The following is an 18,707-nucleotide window of genomic DNA, read 5'->3' on the forward strand; positions in this document are numbered from 1 at the left end:
TGACGATGGTGCCAAATTTGAAAGTAGTCCCTCCAGGTATTCCTGGAATACCACATTCACAAATTTTATCGCATACATCTGCATAGTAAAATTGAAAACTGGATAACTCCAGCCACACCTGTCTCTGTTGTAGGATTAAAACACAACAGAACAGAAAGGACATACATTTTTATTAGGGCTAGGGGTTAGTTATACCAGTATCCACAATTGTCAGTGTATGGTAATTGATTGTTGTTGTGACTCCAGGTGTGTTGAAAAGAAACACACTCAAAGATAAAGTTTACTTAGAAGACTACTATAAAAGTTTGTCACTTTGTCATTTCTTTTTTAACAGAGAGCATTACCACATTTTGCTTTGAAGTACATGTACCATGGATTTTTGATAAAGATTAAGATTTCATATAAATTGTCTTACTTTGTTGAAGCTGTGTCCATTCTCAACACTCGTGTGTTGGTTTGAACTCATTCTACTCTTCAATTCATGGTTTTCAACTATGATGTTTTTCTGAATTCCCTTTTATATTTCCATAAAGAATTAACGCTCATTAAGATCGCTTGGTTCTGAGGCAGAAACTAGGAGGGAAAGCTTAATACAACTAACATGACTACCATATTGTAAATACGTGAAAGTATCATCTTATATACAGTATGCTTAATAATGATGCTTTTACCCATCTATGCATTCATAATAACGTCATGACTTCTATATTCACACAGTTTATTTTAGGTCTTAATTCTAATTAATCTCACTTATTGTTAATTATGTAAAGCATGACTAAAACCAAACACAAAGATCATCTGCTTCACACTCTTGTTCACCCTCTTCTGTAGTGACATATCCAACATCCCTCTCAGGGCTTCAAATTAAAGAGTGAGCTTCTGTTTCTTCAGCTGTCAATAATCTACCAGACAGCAGGGCTGGAAGTAAAGCAGGCTTATGTTGTAGCAGATGTCATCCTGAGGCACGTTACAGTAATAACTTCAAACTTCCATTTTTACTGAACACCATATTATATAATGTACCACCAGACAATTTCAGACAATCAAACAGGTACTGAAAAGTACCTGAGCAAAAAGACGAGTTGAATCCAGAAACTACTTTTGGCGTAATGTTACTCTCTCACAGCCGTTTCACAAGGCTAACTTTATAAGACCAGTGTGGTAGAGTTAGTGGGATCTATTTGATGAATAAGTGTCATAGTCATAAATATATATTCATTAGTACATAATAACCTGAAAATAGGAATTGTGTTTTTAACTTAGAAAAAGTGCTTTACAAACACAGACTGAGTGTGACATCTTGCATGGAGTCTGCCACAACAGCCCAGCGTAGACAGACCAAACACTGGCTCTACAGGGACTTGCTTTAAGACCTGCAACCTCCCCTTTAGATGCCACCAAACTCTACATACAGGTCAAACACTCTATCTTGACTGGAAAAGTCTATAGGTCTGAGTGATTTGATGTCAAACATCTCTCTACTGACTGAAGCATGATGTGAGATCTTACCTTTGGTCCAAACATACCAAACACCCCTGGGAATCCTTGCTCACCAGTGTCCCCCTGATACACAAATTAAGGATAAGTATAGTTACCGTCACCAAAAGTTGTAATATCATGGAATTCAAATGTAATATTTCTTTGACAGGTCGTGCTCACTGGTTGTCCTTTAGGTCCAGAGTCTCCTTGTTTTCCTGGCAATCCCATCCCACCAACAGATCCCCTTTTTCCTGATGCACCAGTTTGTCCTGATAGACCCCTCTCACCCTGAAAAATACAAAAACACACATCTATTACATGTATATCTTCCTTTTTTCCACTTCCTTTTGTAACCTCTGAACACTCACCCAGATAAACCAGTAAAAGTCTGAAGTGCGGAGAGCAGCTTGTGATCCCTCACTGGCTTCCCACTAATGCACACAGGCACTTTTATTTAATGGAGCACAAGCACCACTACCAGGTACTGAAGTGGGATCTGGACAGTGATGGGCTGGTGCTTTTTTATCTATTAAATAGTTTTAAGATTCTAATTACAAAATACTGTAGAGCCATTGTTTGCATGTTAAACAGCGATACATTCCAAAGAAGATCAGAACATGGTCTCCTAACCATAGGCATGAAGTGACAATTACATGAAGCCAACAATAAAGTCTCTCAGTATTTCAGAAAATCATGCTCGTGGAAAATTCATGTATCACTGGCAAGGTAATGCAAATCAAAGTGTTGCCAACTCTTTTATATTGTTGGCTTCCCAGGATGCTTGCATTGATTAGGAGGTCTTTGGAGAAATGCAGAGTTTGGCCTTTCAGATTAGATACAACCTCAGAATATAAAGGCCACATTACGCTGCTTAGAGAGGCAGATTGAAGCTTAATTGGCAATTCTCTTTTGATATTGGTCCAAAAAAAACGACATATTGTGATAAACTGCATGTTTAAAGAGTGTCATGAATAAAGGTCAATACTTTTTAGTCCGAATCCAATCAACTAAAATGAAGAAAAATGACACCCATTGTGCACCCATCATTTTCACCTTTGGCCCAAAGGAGCCTTGACTTCCAGGAAGTCCTATCACACCAGGTGTACCCCGCAGTCCAGGTTTGCCAGGAGAGCCCACGTCTCCGTCTTCTCCTTGCTCCCCCTAAACACAGAACAGAGTTCTCATAATCAATCAGACCTGGTTTTATTCGTACTCACTTGAGAGACACACTAAAGAAACTGTCCTCACCTTTACTCCTTTACTTCCATCTTTACCAGGCAGTCCATCCATGCCAAGCGGGCCCTCAAGTCCCTCCCTGCCCACAACTCCCCGTGGACCAGGAGGACCCTCTGGACCCTAAGAAAAGACAATCGCAAATGTTTATTTAAAAGCTAACGTTGGTTTTAAATAGTAATATGAACATGCTTGACTAGAAATTATTCCTGATTATATGTTTAAATAAAAAAGCGTGTCCAACTCACTGGTAGTCCTTTGGGCCCAGATTCTCCTCTCGCCCCTGATTTTCCTTTCCGACCCTGTAGCATCAAGAGTTCATGTTCAACAATTCTGACATGGCTACATGCACACACATATCAAGTTTTGTCAATACCAATCACGTAGCTGTTATTTATGTCCTTACTTGGTCACCTTTGGATCCTTTCCAACCTGTTTGTCCCTTTAGCCCCGGATGTCCCTAAAATAATCATCACTGTTACATTTGGATTACACAGCTTGGCTTTGAACCATTTGAAACAGTCTTTGTATATCTTAGAGACATTCAACAATTCACTTAGCAGACACTTTTGTCCAAAGCGGCGTACATCAGAGAGTAATTAAAAAACAAGCAGAGATCTAGAAAGGAGGAAACAGTAAGCGCAAACGAGCAGCTTTAAGTCTGATCTGACACAGGTGCTGATATAAATGAGACACTTACAGGAATTCCTTGGGCACCAGCTTCACCTCTCTTTCCATCAACTCCTATTTGACCCTGAAAAACAATGATTTTTTTAGTATACGAAATCCAGTTTACCTTAAAACAAAAGCAGACAATAAGTCAGCTCACTCACAGTGTGCCCGGGGTCACCAGCCTCTCCTCTCTCTCCTCGGTCACCAGGAGGACCCTTAGTTTAATTGGCAACACATTAATTAAACAAACTAGAGGACCGCTAATAAACAACAGGACAAATCCGGTACATGTGAGAAACTCACTCTGTCACCTTGGGGGCCTGCAGGACCTTCTGCCTTGCTGTCGTCTCCTTGTTCGCCCTGAACAAGCAATACAGAAACCGACAAACAAAGGTAATCAATGGAATTTCACTTAGACCCAAAAGTCTGTGCAAAATCAATGCATGCTTTGTTTAAAAGAGTGTAACAATGGAAACATATCCTGCAGTCTTCATACGAAGGGCAAATCATTACATGCGCTATTAACCTCAATGAACCCACACAAATGGAGCCAATGTCTGTTTCAGGGTCTTCATGGGATTCATTAAACAATAACTACAGATGTGTGTATGATTCTAACAGTCATGTGCTCAGCATGTGTCAAATGAAATAAATAAAATAGGTGCCCAACAGGCATTTGAAAGTATGAGAATGATTAGTCATGGTCAAGGGCCAAACAAACAGGGACTTACATGGATATTGAAGCATTAGGCTTTAATATAACAGTGACATAGAGCTGTATTTATCTGCAGCATAGGCTAATGCCAGTTACCTGACTCTCCCAATTGACGATAATACAATTTTCAACAACCCATGTGATTGTATAATGCTGATTTAATTAGAGAGCAAACGCAGCGTTTCAGTTTATTGGCAAAGAGAAAATAGAAAATATCAACATCCAGATGGCTCCTGCCTAGGGACAAAAACATGCAAATTAAGGTCTCGCTAAACTCTGTTGTGGTGTGTTTCACTGTGTGCTGCTACTGTCAAATAAACACAAATTAAAGTGCTAATGCCCCCAAAATCATGAGCAGAAAAGTCCAGGTGTTTGGGTAATTATATACATTTCACAGCGCTGAGTTAATTAGACCAGTCTGGGTTCAAATCAGTGATGACTTAAAGATTACTGTGACGACAATAAGACAGGCAGGCGAAGCACTAATTAGAGACACAACTTAAAAGTCCAATGCATCAGAAAAACTGGCTGAGCAGTCAAAGACAATGGCCTTTGTGAGTGTTTGTTGAATACTGCAGCCATTACATGTTACCAGAGCTCGTTAGACACAATCTAAAGTGCAGACAGCTCTAAGGGACATGATTTAATTGTTAGATTATACCTTTTCACCTTTTGGACCCGTTGGTCCCAGAGGTCCCTGCAGTCCCATGTGACCCTTTGACGAAGAGAAAGAGTTTAATTTCAAAACTGTTACCTCCCTTCCTTTACTCTAATTACATGTGTGATATATGATGTTCATTTTGTAAAGAGTAAGACTGATTCACATGTGGCAGTAGAGGATAACACTGAAAATACAACAACGTCATCGCTATGTCTTCCCTGCCATGCAGTTTTGTGATTCATCATTCAAGTCTAGATATATGTGACGGCAAATTGATTATACTGTTTTCTCATGATCAATGTCTCACCTCAAACGTTACCTTGATTCTGATATGTGCATACACATTCACCAACTAATAATAACATTTTATTTCCAAAATAAATGAGCAAAAGTGTGTTGTTTAATCTTACACAGAAACACTGACAAACAGTAAGTGTCATTTTCATTGTCATGGTTAGTTAGCTAGCTGGGAGCAGAAATAACTCACAGGAAACCAAAACGTATTTTTCCTTGTATGACCTCCCTATCCTAAAACGTTATTTGGTGACAACATTCTGCCATCTACAGGTCGACACTAAATAGAAACATAAATTAAAGTTGTACTTTTTCCTCTAACCACAACAGCAATTATAAAGATAAGATGTTACATATTACCCTGGGAAACACAACTACAGAAAGTTAAGTTATTCGCTAAAACAAAAGTGATTTTCATCCAACTGCTGCTTGAAACAATAATCTTACTCGAGGATACAGCCAACAGTGGAAGAAGATATTGTCTTCCAATAATGTTGTATATGGAAAATAGATCCATATTAAATACCTTCCAAACGTATTCTTTTTGTCATCCAGAGTCAGTATGAGGGTAAGAAGATGATTTAATTATGGATGGAGTTATGGATGGATTTATTGAATCGCTTCCATTTTTCCTCTTCACACTTTCATCTTTCATATCACCAAGACAGCCTACTTGTATTTACCTAAACCACAAAAGTTTTTGATTTTCATACAATATATTACAGTTCAAAAGACAGAGAGGAAGGGCTTCCTAAAACTCTTTATTCTCCAGACCTAAAGATGTTCGTAGTCACTACTTGAAATTAAAGACCTCAAATTGCTGTATGTCCCTCACTTGTAAAAACTACAACTAAATGTTTTTTTTTCATCACTGCGTACCTCATAACCTGATATGCCTGGTTCACCTTGTTGGCCCATTCTGCCTGGAGCACCCTGGGGAAATATAAATACAGTGTTCAGCACACACCCACAAGCAACAAAACATGTCCATCTAAACATTTTTGGATGTCTCACCACTGGCCCGATAGTTCCTCTTGCTCCCTTCTGCCCGACAAACCCGATCTCCCCCTGCTCACCCACTGGGCCAATCTCACCAAGGTGTCCTTGGTGACCCTTGCTCCCCTGGAGAGAGGCAGTAAATGAACAAGTACTCACTGAGTACACAAACTTTCATGAAGAATTGTAAGCACATTTTTACATTTTAAACATTCAATACTGAAAGTCTATTTGACTGCACTCTGACCGTCATCCTTTAGGAGGTTATTGGCCATACAGCTTGTTTACTGACACGCCAGAGAACGATTCTACCATTTGCACAACGAATAGACACACTCCTAAATCAAAAGTGTTTTTTTAGCTGCAAGCAAGTAAGTGAACTGACAAACCTTTTCTCCGAGTTTTCCTCTCTCACCAATTCTACCAGGTTTCCCCTCCTGACCCTGGTGAAAGAAAATCGAACAGGGATGTAAGCGAGTAAAAAGAGCTGTGCTTTTTGGGAACTGAATGAAAACTGGGGTTAGCTTTTAAGACACTCACCCTTACACCGAGCAGACCAGGAGGACCAACAGGTCCTTCCTTTCCTTTCAGACCAATTTCCCCCCTGTCTCCTATAGCACCCTCTGGACCAGGTTCCCCCTTTTCTCCCTGAGAAGAAGAAATACAAAATAAGAAAATATTTTCAGAAATTACAAAAAAATCTAAGTTATGTCCACGCTATTTATCCTCTACATGACATTGCACTTTATCAAATTATCAAATGTCTTCAAAAATGTAATAACAAGGCCTTAAGAAGCTGTACAATAAAACCTTAGACACCCTTATTCTTGATGCTTGGTAGTCAAACAGTCAGAAAGAACTGATAAATGCAGTCTCCCAAAACTGAGTCAGATTCTGATTCTTGGAGTGTTGCAGGTTATGAATAAAATCTTAAAACATCATATAACACTGCAGAGACATAAAATCTAGACAGGGTACATCTAAGCTCCCCAGCCTGTTCTACATTAAAGTCTGCACACATCATTCTGAAGTAAGGCTACTTAAAACAGTGACAGTAATTTGGAAATATTTGTTCGATGGAAAATAGGATGTCACAGAGACCTGACAGGTTGTTCAAGAGCATCACTTAATGCCTGATAGTGGTCTGAGGCTCAGCAGTACATTTGATGACACAAATGGGCCTCAGTATTGAAGCAATTTTGCTGAACAAAACTGTTGTTAAACCAAACATTTAGAGCAGGCAAGCAGTTCTGTGAGCAGCTAACATGTCAAACTGACCTGGATAAATTCAAAAGAACAGCACTGTCTCTACCGCTTTCACAGCACTGTTTGACTCATTTTCCCAGCATGCCCCAAACTGTCCAGCAAAGCTTTGAACTCATTACATTTTCAGTAGCTTCTCCTGTGTTCCAAGTCCTGTGTCCAAAAACAGTTTGTTTCCCATTTTGTTCTGGTCTCCACGCTCTTACAAGCCTGACTAATTCAATCTAATGAATGTTTATTACAATGACTCTTCACTGAAGCATCTCATTTTACAGATACAGAACAACAAGCTTTTGTTATATAATAGATCTCACGTGATACTCCTACCATATCAGAATTAATGTTCATGTTGTTCCAGACTACTGGTAGGAGGCAGCTGATATAATTTACAGAATCCTCTGATTATTTGCTCAATTTTACTTCTAAATTTCACCAATCAGTCAAGACAATGAGCCATGACAACCCACTGCCTTAAATTCTCTAAGCAGTTAACATTGCAAGATCCCTGTTGAGCTGCTGCTTCCCATCCAGGAGCTTCACAGTGGCCAAGAGGCACTCTGAGCGTTTTACTCTCCTGACTAACAGAAAACGTCCTGTACAGCACAGAGCTCCACACACTCCCAGGTTGACTCTATTCTAGTCGTCTGTGAGTTCACATTTTACCTCCTCCACTGAGCCAGAAGCTGTTTGTGGGTCTGTCATCCATACTTTGAGCAGTGTAGCGCTGCTGAATAGGCAGCCTTTTTGTGTTTTGAATCATTTTTTCTCCCTGTCACTGTGCTTGCCAGACTTACGAGCTCTTAAAATAACCCCTGTGTCTGTTTTCACTAAATGTCAAAACAATACCGCTTCAATTGTACAACAGCCAATATCTGACGTACGATACTCCGCATGCTCTAATAACATGAAGCTGCTACAGTGAATAGGAGCGTTCACAGACACTAAGCTTCAGGAAAAAAAATCCATAGTGTTTATTGAGTTAAGTTACTGACAATCATGTCAATCAAAATGTGTCCTTTCTGTCTTTTTTACTTGCCTTGGCTCCATCAGGTCCACTTGTTCCAGCCTCTCCATCAATGCCTGGCTCCCCCTGATCGATGAAACGCACAAAGATTATAGATTGAATAGATTTTGGTTTTGCAATGACTAAAATCAACAGAAACAAAAACAGATGTGTAGAAGGCCAAACATTGATACCTTCTGAAACTGATTTAGAGTATTTTTTTAGTAGTTTGCCAAATAAATCATCATATTTTAAATGACTCAAGTCATAAAAGAAGGAAAACATGGGATGCTCACTCTCTGGCCAATCAAACCCTGCTCTCCGATATTCCCAGGTAGACCAACAGGACCCTGTCATGAGACGAAACATTGTAGCGGTTTAAGTCTTTCATTCAGATATGTTGTATCTTTGTGTAAACTAGCCTTTTCAGCATTTATCCGTGGTATGCAAATTAACATTCTAAGTACAGAAAACATATCTTCAAGCACATAAACAACATGGAAAAAAAGATCAATTTAATTTGATTATTTTCATCGGTGAACAGAACCAATCTTACTCAGTTTTCTTTGCTCAATCGGAAAATACGACACAATTATTTCTAATTGGCTGTTTCTAGTTATGTAGAAGTACTGTGGCAGTCTAAATATGTAAAAGTTAAAACAGTTTGTAAGAGAACTAGCTTTATCTACCATAATGACATTTCACTTTTAGCCTCTGCCTAGCTATCTTAGCAGTACTTACTGGTCACTCTCTGGGCTATTTCCCTTCATCTTAGTAATGCTTCATCCTACATGCAATCTCACAGGAAAAAAGCCAGACGATTTAAAATGATCTTCTCCAGTCTTCTAGTTGGCTGAAGTTGTTGCTCTAATGCTAAGCTCTGCAGGAAAACCTCAATGTTAACAGAACGGAGTGCAAGTGAGACACACTGTGATAGTGTCCAAGAGTTCAACAGGTCACATGACAGTATTTAACTGACATTAGATTTTTGTTTGATGGAATTAAATTCAACTTTGCATGATAATGATGTCTCCCAAAAAGATAATTTGTGTTCTTAAAAAAGGCTCAAATTGACCACCTGTCACCATTAAGAGCATCGGTGTAAACATTAGCATCCATCTAACTGTCCAATATCTCAGGAACCAATGAAAATCTCAATAGCCCATTGTCAACTTTACCTTCTCTCCACGTTCACCAGGCAGTCCCCTCTCTCCAGCCTTCCCTGTCGGCCCCTGTGAAAAACAATAATAGACTTAAGTATCCAGTGCTAATACAAAAATCTGTTGGGGTTCTAACCCCCGCTGTGTGATCAAACTCACCATTGGTCCCATCTCCCCTAGTGGTCCAATGGTTCCTGGTGGCCCTGCTGGTCCCTGCGGGGGGAGGCAGAGGCATCAATAAAAAAGGGTAAATGCACTCTCAAATCTTGGACAAACACTTCTAAAAGTGACAGTCAAGGAGGAAAAATGTGAAAAGAAATAAGAACCAGGCAGAAAATGTGGATTTGTGGAGATAAGTTAATCTGCAGGGCTAAGAGCCTTCAAAACCCTGAGCCAAAGCTTCTGCAAGTGATGGAACCAGGCCTGCTGTTTTCAGGCTACAATAAAGCTGCCTTTCTAGGAAAGAGGTGGTGTAAATCAAATTGTCTCAGGCTCACTTCTTCTCTGTTTGTGTCTGTGGGACGAGGGCAGACATGAGAAAGAGGATTTGGTTGTTCAGGGCTTTTTGACCATGGTATGGGTTTCTGGGAGGCACTGAATAAAAGGTGTCAAAGTGGAAATTTAGAGTTTATATGCAAGGGCAAGAAGGAGGGTGCCCAGTGGGTGCTGGAGAGCCACAAGTTATTTTAGATAATGAGACACTAGAGGTTTCCGACTTAACTCTTTCAAAGATATTTTTCAACTTCCAAAATTTCACATAATTGAACAGGTTGGAGTAAAAATCTAACAAAAAAATTATCATTACAGAGTGTCTTTTATAGTGGGGTTTATTCTCAAGTGTGCATCCAAAATTCATGTAAATCAAAAAACTTACAGGCTCTCCTGCTATTCCTTTGGCCCCTGGAGGCCCTGATGGTCCTTGGATACCCTAGACAATAACAAAGCACAGATGTAACACATACACTATAGGCATTCAGGCCCAAACATGTGCTCCTATCCAACACTTCTCCCCGAAATGAATCCATCCCAAAAAATGAAGACTGACCCTAAAAGATGCCTCTGTTAGGCACAATCACTTACTGGAAATCCCTTAGGCCCAGCTTCACCTGGCTCGCCAAGCTTTCCCTGCAGTAAAATAACACAAATGGAAAAGTAAGTTTTATGCTAAAAGACGGAAATTGTTTTTGGAATATTGTTGTTGGTGTATTTGGTGGTGAATGCCTATTTTGATTCCTTGACAGACTAGACAGAAAGTCTAAATAACTATACACATCAGTTGACTGTTAAATACATTTAGGATTGAAAGTTAAAGGGGCTATATGTAACTTTCAAAAATACTGCGTTTGTAGCGACACCGCATGGCCGTTAGGCGAACTGCACCAGTTACCTGTTGCTCGCTCTCCCTCGCGAGGTAAGTGGACATACTGTACATATGTGAAAGTCTGTGAAGGAGTCTGTGTGTCTGTATTCATTCTCCATCCTACAAACGACAGTCTTGGTAGAAACTGGCTGAGAGCAGGAGTGTGTGATGAGTTTGTACTGTTGATCTCTGTAAGCGGAGCGGAGTGAGGAGGACGGTGAGAACGTGCATAAAATGTCACTTCCTGGAGCTTTCGTGGAAAATAAGACTTGGGGAAAAAATGTATACAGGCATGACAGATAGACAGTGAACATCTACTTTTTCACATCAGTTAACCGTTCGCTTATTAATGTGCGATAAAAAACTATTTATACATGTGAAAAGTTACATATAGCCCCTTTAAGGTTATTCTAATCATCTATCTGTTCCTTAAACTCTTTGGTCTTAACATTTCATAAAATTGTGAAAAATGCCAATCACAGGTTGTGTGAAAGAGTGTCTTTATTGTCACCAAGATTTTTCATTTAAATGATATAAAGTAGAGAGGAACTGCTAATTACATTTAAAGGATTGGAAATGGAAACTTTTTGTCTTTGAGAGTAAGAATTTCAGTGTGTTCCTTGATAAATTGCTTAGAAGTTTTAAAATACATATATATTCCTACAGTGTTTCCATTTTTTAAACTTCAGAATTCTACACCACAACATTTCAAATGGGAAAAGGTTCTTGTTTTTGTTGTTGTTGTTGTTGATTATAATAGTTGCTTGTTATCTTAAAGAATATTATTTAACACTGAAAATGTATTATAATTATTGCGATGTAAAATGTTATTTTCGGTCCAACAGAAACAGAATGATGATACGAACACTTGTATGTAGCAGGACATAATCAATATTTTTGGTTCATTACAATTTTGAATGCCCACAAAGCAAATTAACTCCAAAACAAGAATTGTTGTACTTTTAGTCCATTCTGCTTTTTAAACAGCAAAATGTTGGATGTTTAACTTGTTCTGGCCTTTTTTCCTTTTTGTGGTAGTTTATTTATGTACTTTTTCTGCAAATAGGGGACATTAAAGAACAAGTTTGTCCTTACCATCTCCCCAAAGAGGCCCAATTTTCCTGGAGGACCATCGAGGCCCTGAAAAGAAAACATCCAACTCAGTTCACTTAGCATTCTGAAATCCTCAGGAGTTAAAATGTTCCTGCCTGCCAAGCACCACCAGCACCATCAATATTTAAGTAGTCTGTGATTTAACGTTCTGCTGTTAGATTTGTAGTTAACAAAGAATGTCCTCTACAAAATCTTTAGAAGTTAAAAATGTCTTATAATTACAGCCTGACGAACAAAGCAGCTTATAAATGTTCTCTTGATTTTCTTTTTCCTCTGCCACAGAAACTTGGTCCATTTGGTTCATCCTTACTTTGCATGAGACAGGTTTAGAATTAAGAAGCTGAAGGCCAGACAGTACTCATAGCCATTTTAGGTAAGTACTATCGATAAGAAACCAAATACTTTGAATGAGAAACTCTGAAAATGTTTATTAATCTTTACTGGCTTACCTTTACTCCAGCGGATCCTTTCTCCCCAACTGGGCCATCAGGACCCCACGGACCCTATTCAAACAAAAGTTGTTACTGATGAATATCTGTGGAAAAATTGGCCTCAAACAGGCCTGAGACGCATGATGTTTGACATATTAAGTCAATAAATTAGGCCAATTTATCTCCATTTTTGTCCTCCCTATTACACTCAGCCTGGGAGGCAGTTCTCTGGGTTTGATTGGAATATGTGGCTTGGCCTCCATTGGAGGGACATCATCATCATCATCACCAAAGATGGTGGCTATTTTGCAAATACTTGGCATCCACAAATTAGCTTTGAAGGATGCCCAATCCACACTGGGTAGACTTTGTCCCCATGTTTCTGCGATCGCACACAGCGGTGCCGCCTGCACACTGGGGTTATTGTAAAGAAGCTTTGAGAAAAGGTCACAAATCCTGTAGATGATTCATTCTTACCATTAAAAATGGAACCAAACTTTTCACTGTCATTAAATATTAAAGGGTTGACTGTACTAGTTTTCCATGAAAGAATATTGTACAAAGGAGACCCAAATAGAGTAAAAAATAATACAGAGACAAACGCTTCAATAAAAACCTCCTATGCATTAAAGTAAGCTATTGTCTCTTTTAGGAAATGTGTATGTAAGTTAAAAATGACTGCTGAAAATGTATGGAGAATTCTGAAGCTTTCTCAGTTCATTGGTTTTCATCCATTTGTTCATGAAATATCAGTTGTATGAGTCTGACATGACTTGACATGTTTTGCAGTAAAGTAATTATCAGTAACCACCATCCCACCCTTCATTGATAATCATTATTCAGATCCATTCAATCCAAACAGGTACATTAGCTTGAGGCTCACCCACTCCTCTGGCTTCCTTTTAACTGCACCTCTTTGAGGGCTTTTTACTTAGGAAAGCTTTGAAAAACTCGACAATGAAATGATGGCAATGTCTTGCTCCCAAATGGAAGAAATGCTTAATTTTTAAGATTGAAATGTGGCTTTGATTACGTGGATTCGCTTTTGGATGGGGGCAAAGAAGCTTTTAAACTAAATGAATGTCAGGGTGGGATAATGCTGAAATATGACTGGAACATGACTACAGCCTCAATAAGTACATTTTAAAATATATAACAAGACAGTAGAGCACAGAGGAAACCAACCATTTGTCTCTAATTTCTATAATTAAGTGTGCTACACACACATATTCATTTAAGGAATATACCCAGAAAACATTGTGAAAATCTTTGTTATTAATAAAATAGCTATTGACATCCTTTTTTGGTAATTTAAGATTTTTAAATAAAAAATATTGGGCATAGGGAAAAGGATGTTACTGTTTTTCAATACTTATTGACTGGGAATAACATCAGACGTTAGAATAGGGGAGAGTGGTGTTTAATCATTCTGGACTTAATTCTATTTTCAAACCCTTGATGCAATTTTCTGCTATTATAGTTATTCAAAATTTTCGTCTGTGACTGCTCGCGATATCAAGGGAGCCATGTTAAACAGATCCACAGAATTAAAAGCCTTAATTATACCATTTATTCATGTTAGATCAATTATTCATGCAGTCCAATGATCCTGCTGTGCAACCAAAGGCTATTTTCCCAAAGTAGAAACCCATTTAAGGAAAAGAAAAAGCAAATTATTCAGACTTCACATCAGACAAAGCAGCAGACACACATTACCATGTTTAACATCATGTAGAAAGATGTGTCGCATATCTTATTAGCATGTTAGAATTCATATACTTTACTATTATAGATACAGATTCAACCTGTTGCGTTTGAGTGGAGCATACAGTACCAGTGTTTCCCCTAGGTTTACAGCGTTGGGGGGGGGTGGGGACAAGCCGACATGCCGACACGGCGGCACAACGACACGACGACACAACGACACGACGACAATGGGGGGGCAATATAATGGTAGGGGAAACACTGAGTACTATATGTTTCAAAGGATAAACCATTGTGTTTTTGTGCTGCACTTCTTAAAGGTTTTTTTTTTTTTTTAATCTGTGGATGGTAGGATGTGTTCTGAGAGATGTGTGTTTCTCTGGTCTCTTTCATGGTCTGCTAAGTGAAGGTGACCATCACTGCTCGGGTTAACTACTCATGTTTACTCCATCAGATTAGCGTAACAGTATACAGCCCCACATGCTAGCAGCCCAGTGAGGCTTCAGCTTAATGGTAAAATTATATTTAAAAAAATCACAATAAAATGTTGTCATGCTCATGGTCGGTATATGTTTAGGATGTTAATTAGTTTAGAACACTAGCAGGCTAACATTTGTTAAAGTAGTAAAGTAGTAAACACAAAGAACTGCGGAGGCTGAAAGTCTTACGTTCTGGTTGTTTTTGGCAAAATATTAGACACATTGAAATGCTCTGCGGAGCATTAATGTCTTGATATTTAAGTTTCAACAAGAATAATAGACCAAACTCTTAATTGAACTGGTGTGTCATTTCCATTGGTAACAATGGTTACATGTTCTTTAATGGATGACGCAGATCTCAGTTACTCACCCTTATACCTTTGGGGCCTCTGATGCCGATGGATCCCCGTGAACCAGGAGGCCCCTGAATATGTATGAAAAAAAATCTTTGAGAATGACTGAACAAACAAGAAGACTATGTCACAGTTGCCTCAACTTGATTTGAGTACATGCATAAAAATAGACAAGACTGCCTTGACTTAAGTTTACTTTCAAACCAACCATTTAAAAAAAACTCAGGAGATCAAGTTTTTTTGGCATTATATTTTCATCATCACATGCTAAATTATTTTAGTGCCTTTACATATATTGGGCTGACATATTAAGTTAATAAAATATTTTTGTTTCAGTACAAATTCAAACAAGTTAAAAAGGTTGTTTCGGCTGTACTTCAGACGATTCATTTCTCACTTAGCTACAATGACAAACGGTTCTGATTGTTATGGATAGAAAGGCAACAAACATGTGGCCTTTAACAGACGGATGAAGCTCTTCAGCATAGTATTTGAGTCTCACATGGGGTCCAGTTAAGTAGACATCAGGTCAATTTTGTCCCCTGTTCACATTTAGTGCACATAAAGCTTTGTTAATGATTCAAGTACTCACTGGGATCCCTTGTGGTCCAGGTGGCCCCGACTCTCCAGGTATTCCAGTGTGACCCTGATTGATACAACATAACTCATATGATTTCAATGTGATTTATCCAAAGAAAACATTCATTAGTCTTCAGATTTCTGACAAAACTTAATGGGCTTATATTCTCAAATCACTCTCTCTATACATATCACATACCCTTCCTTTATGCATACAGAATTGAGCCCCCCTGGTACGAGAGACAGGGTCCAGACTTACTCCTTACCATCGGCCCCGGTTCACCTGGCGGCCCAGGAATGCCAGTTTTCCCTCGATCCCCCTAAAGAAACACAAGCTTTTATTAGGAGAAACATAACAGGTAAAGCTGCACCTAAATCTTTTTTTTAAATTAATTTCCAAAATTGATTATCAAGCATTGATTTAGAAAATTAAAAAATGGTTCTGTCTCGCCAGTAGTCCAAAACTCAAAGATATTTTCTTAACATTAACACAACACAGAGAAATGCAGGCAAACTAAACTAGTGAGTGGCTGGTACAAGCAAAGGTTTGACACTTTTGTTTGGTAATTGACTTAAACACTAGTATGTTATCAAATCATCTGTATTTGACACATGGATTCAGCTTCTATCCCACGCTACATCAACAAAGAGCTATTTCTAAAATTGGACACTGAACAACAACAATACACTGTGATACTTATAAAGTTTGACAAATTGAGACCTTACTAACCTTTTCTCCGGCGATGCCCGATTCTCCGACAGGCCCGACAAAACCAGGCATCCCCTGAAGAAGAGAAAACAAGCTGTCTTAACTGTCTCTTTTTTCTTTTAACTCAATTGAAGTTTGCTTTCTCATACTAGGCTGCACAGCTTTTGGGACTCCAACAAAATAGACACACACAGAGACACATACTGAGCATCAAACAGCAGAGAGAGGGAGAAAAGTCTTTACCCTCTCGCCAAGCTTTCCGACCTCGCCAGTTATCCCGGTCTCGCCCTACAGCAATGCAGACAATTAGCATATCACAAACTTATTCATGCCTTTCATTTTTAGTTTGATTCAGCTGAAATGTGCTCGGAGACAGGTTCCCCTGTGGTAAGGGAGAATTAACATCTAATTTACACTTATTCAGATGATACATTATCATAAAAAAAAGCCAGAGAGAGAATGTTCATTTAAGGATGACAGTGTTTCTGTGTTAAATATGTGACTATTAGGTCTGACCTTGAGTCCATCTGGGCCTGTCAGTCCAGGGAATCCCTGCCTCCCAGGCCTGCCCTGAACAGAAAGCGAAAATGACACAGAGAAGAGCACCGCCGCTGTACACAACAAACAAAAAACTCCTGTGAAAGGTACAGTCTGTGAGTCTGTCGTCCCACGAGAAAGCGGAGGAACAAAACAAAACAGCCACTGATGCCAAAACAAAAACATCCCTTTAAGAAACTTAATGATCCATAAAACAGAGAGCTGTTTGCAGCATCAAAGGCTTCTTATTACTCTCACAAGTCATTGGGTCATTTATGTTTGTTTTTCAGCTATCACTTGTGAGTTGCACTTTTGGGAGATGGCAGACTTGAGTCAACTATAGCAAAAATAGAGTTTCAGTGGAGTTCTTCTGTATTGTTTAGCTTTGGATGACTCCAAACAAACAATTGTTCTTGTTTGTTTTTGCTCTGTTGACTTTAATTTACGGCGTTGAAAAGTTCAAAGTCATCCTGTTTGTATCTTATTAAGTAACTAATTTGTCTTGCAAAGTCTCTTTATCCTCTATGTTCTATGTTTAGAGTATAAATCTGCGTAGAGTGGAGAGGTTAAAAAAACAAAAACAAAAGGGACTGTGAACTATTTCAGTGTTCCTCGATCCCAACTTAACTGCACTAACTGACCTCCGGGAGAGATATTGCCTGGATTCTGATTTAAATGATTATTTTCCTGTACATTTATCTCAAAACTTACCAATCAGCTGATACAAGTAAGCATTTTTGCTTGACATTTAAAGACAGATACTTTTGTTTGTGTTTGGGAGTGTTTTTTTTTATTGTTAGAAGAGAATAGCAATTTGCTGACCATTCTGGTAAAGCAGGGTAAATAGGAAGTCTCTGAAAACAGCTTTAAAACAATAGAGACATAAGACGGCCAAGGAGCAAGGAGTAATGATTGATCCAAGCCGTCATTTAGGCAGAGACACGTGGCTAGCGATGGAGTGTAGTAAGTATTGTGGTGTGTGTGTGTGTGTGTGTGTGTGTGTGTGTGTGTGTGTGTGTGTGTGTGTGTGTGTGTGTGTAAAAGATAACAGTGTTGTTGTATTTTCTAACTGCTCTTGAGTTGAAGGGCTCATCCAATCAGCACTCACCTCGAGTCCAGAGAGTCCAGCTGGCCCAACTGGTCCCTCATCACCCTGACAAAGAAATGTTCACATAAGGTCAGGTAAAGACAGGCTGCTTTCTTTTTTTTTTTATTGTTATTCAAAATGCATTTCACTCCACCTGAAGTCCAAGCGTTCCTCTTGGACCTGGCAGACCTCTTGTCCCTTGCTTTCCCTGTGGATGAAAAACTAAATGTGAACTTTGAATTCATTTTGATTCACTTTCGATGTATTTCTAAGCTTTTAGTCACTCTATTAACCTTTGGTCCTTCAGGGCCATTTTGTCCTGGTGGGCCAATGTCTCCTGGGAAGCCCTGTGAGAAAAGGAACCACATCAGCACACTGTAGCATACTTCATGCACACAGTATAGTAATAATATTTCGCTGTGTAACAACATCCCTGTCCAGGCTTTAAAAAAATGTTTTTTATGAAGTAAACTGATTCTGTCTTACCTCTAGGCCAGGAGGGCCAGGTATACCATCAGGACCCTTTTCACCTGGTTTGCCCTAAGAAATGTCACAAATGATATCAATGTCATCACACAGTCTTAAAACATCAGGTTATAACATTTACTTGATTCAATCTACTTTGTGCATCTTCTCTCGGCTAGCAGGGCACTGTCATTTTTTTAAAAGTTGCAGCCTCCACTTTACCAAATCAACCAACTGCGGTGGATGTAAGATTCTGAATGTGACAGGAGTAAGGGCAGGAAAAGAATCTGTCAAAACAAGCAGCAGCTCAAGCAACAAAATGAGAGTAGGCATTTCCAGTACCAATCTTAAATCAGATCAAAGGGCATGGGAATTATTTAGGACAACTCAGGCGGCACTTGTGCCAACTTTGGT

The 18,707-nt window shown here is 39.0% G+C and overlaps 1 protein-coding gene across 2 annotated transcripts in view; it reads right to left on the bottom strand.

Annotated features, from left to right (window-relative positions):
- col27a1b (collagen, type XXVII, alpha 1b) overlaps positions 1-18,707 on the bottom strand; it is a 68,911-nt gene that overhangs the window by 6,905 nt on the left and 43,299 nt on the right. The window contains exons 19-50 of one of the 2 annotated variants that reach the window (XM_061038413.1): positions 18,315-18,368; positions 18,122-18,175; positions 17,983-18,036; positions 17,850-17,894; positions 16,721-16,774; positions 16,448-16,492; positions 16,226-16,279; positions 15,762-15,815; positions 15,509-15,562; positions 14,934-14,987; positions 12,399-12,452; positions 11,932-11,976; positions 10,557-10,601; positions 10,351-10,404; positions 9,636-9,689; positions 9,495-9,548; positions 8,613-8,666; positions 8,350-8,403; positions 6,591-6,698; positions 6,440-6,493; positions 6,069-6,176; positions 5,934-5,987; positions 4,761-4,814; positions 3,688-3,744; positions 3,546-3,599; positions 3,413-3,466; positions 3,119-3,172; positions 2,961-3,014; positions 2,728-2,835; positions 2,533-2,640; positions 1,660-1,767; positions 1,510-1,563 (exon numbers count right to left, since the gene is read on the bottom strand). In XM_061038413.1, the coding sequence (XP_060894396.1) occupies positions 1,510-1,563; positions 1,660-1,767; positions 2,533-2,640; positions 2,728-2,835; positions 2,961-3,014; positions 3,119-3,172; positions 3,413-3,466; positions 3,546-3,599; positions 3,688-3,744; positions 4,761-4,814; positions 5,934-5,987; positions 6,069-6,176; positions 6,440-6,493; positions 6,591-6,698; positions 8,350-8,403; positions 8,613-8,666; positions 9,495-9,548; positions 9,636-9,689; positions 10,351-10,404; positions 10,557-10,601; positions 11,932-11,976; positions 12,399-12,452; positions 14,934-14,987; positions 15,509-15,562; positions 15,762-15,815; positions 16,226-16,279; positions 16,448-16,492; positions 16,721-16,774; positions 17,850-17,894; positions 17,983-18,036; positions 18,122-18,175; positions 18,315-18,368 (1,965 nt within the window). Of the gene's footprint in view, positions 1-1,509; positions 1,564-1,659; positions 1,768-2,532; positions 2,641-2,727; positions 2,836-2,960; positions 3,015-3,118; positions 3,173-3,412; positions 3,467-3,545; positions 3,600-3,687; positions 3,745-4,760; positions 4,815-5,933; positions 5,988-6,068; positions 6,177-6,439; positions 6,494-6,590; positions 6,699-8,345; positions 8,404-8,612; positions 8,667-9,494; positions 9,549-9,635; positions 9,690-10,350; positions 10,405-10,556; positions 10,602-11,931; positions 11,977-12,398; positions 12,453-14,933; positions 14,988-15,508; positions 15,563-15,761; positions 15,816-16,225; positions 16,280-16,447; positions 16,493-16,720; positions 16,775-17,849; positions 17,895-17,982; positions 18,037-18,121; positions 18,176-18,314; positions 18,369-18,707 lie in introns of both variants that reach the window. The other variant, XM_061038415.1, reaches the window with a different exon arrangement.

Source organism: Labrus mixtus, chromosome 5 (genome assembly GCF_963584025.1).
Source record: "Labrus mixtus chromosome 5, fLabMix1.1, whole genome shotgun sequence".
NCBI lineage: Eukaryota > Metazoa > Chordata > Actinopteri > Labriformes > Labridae > Labrus > Labrus mixtus.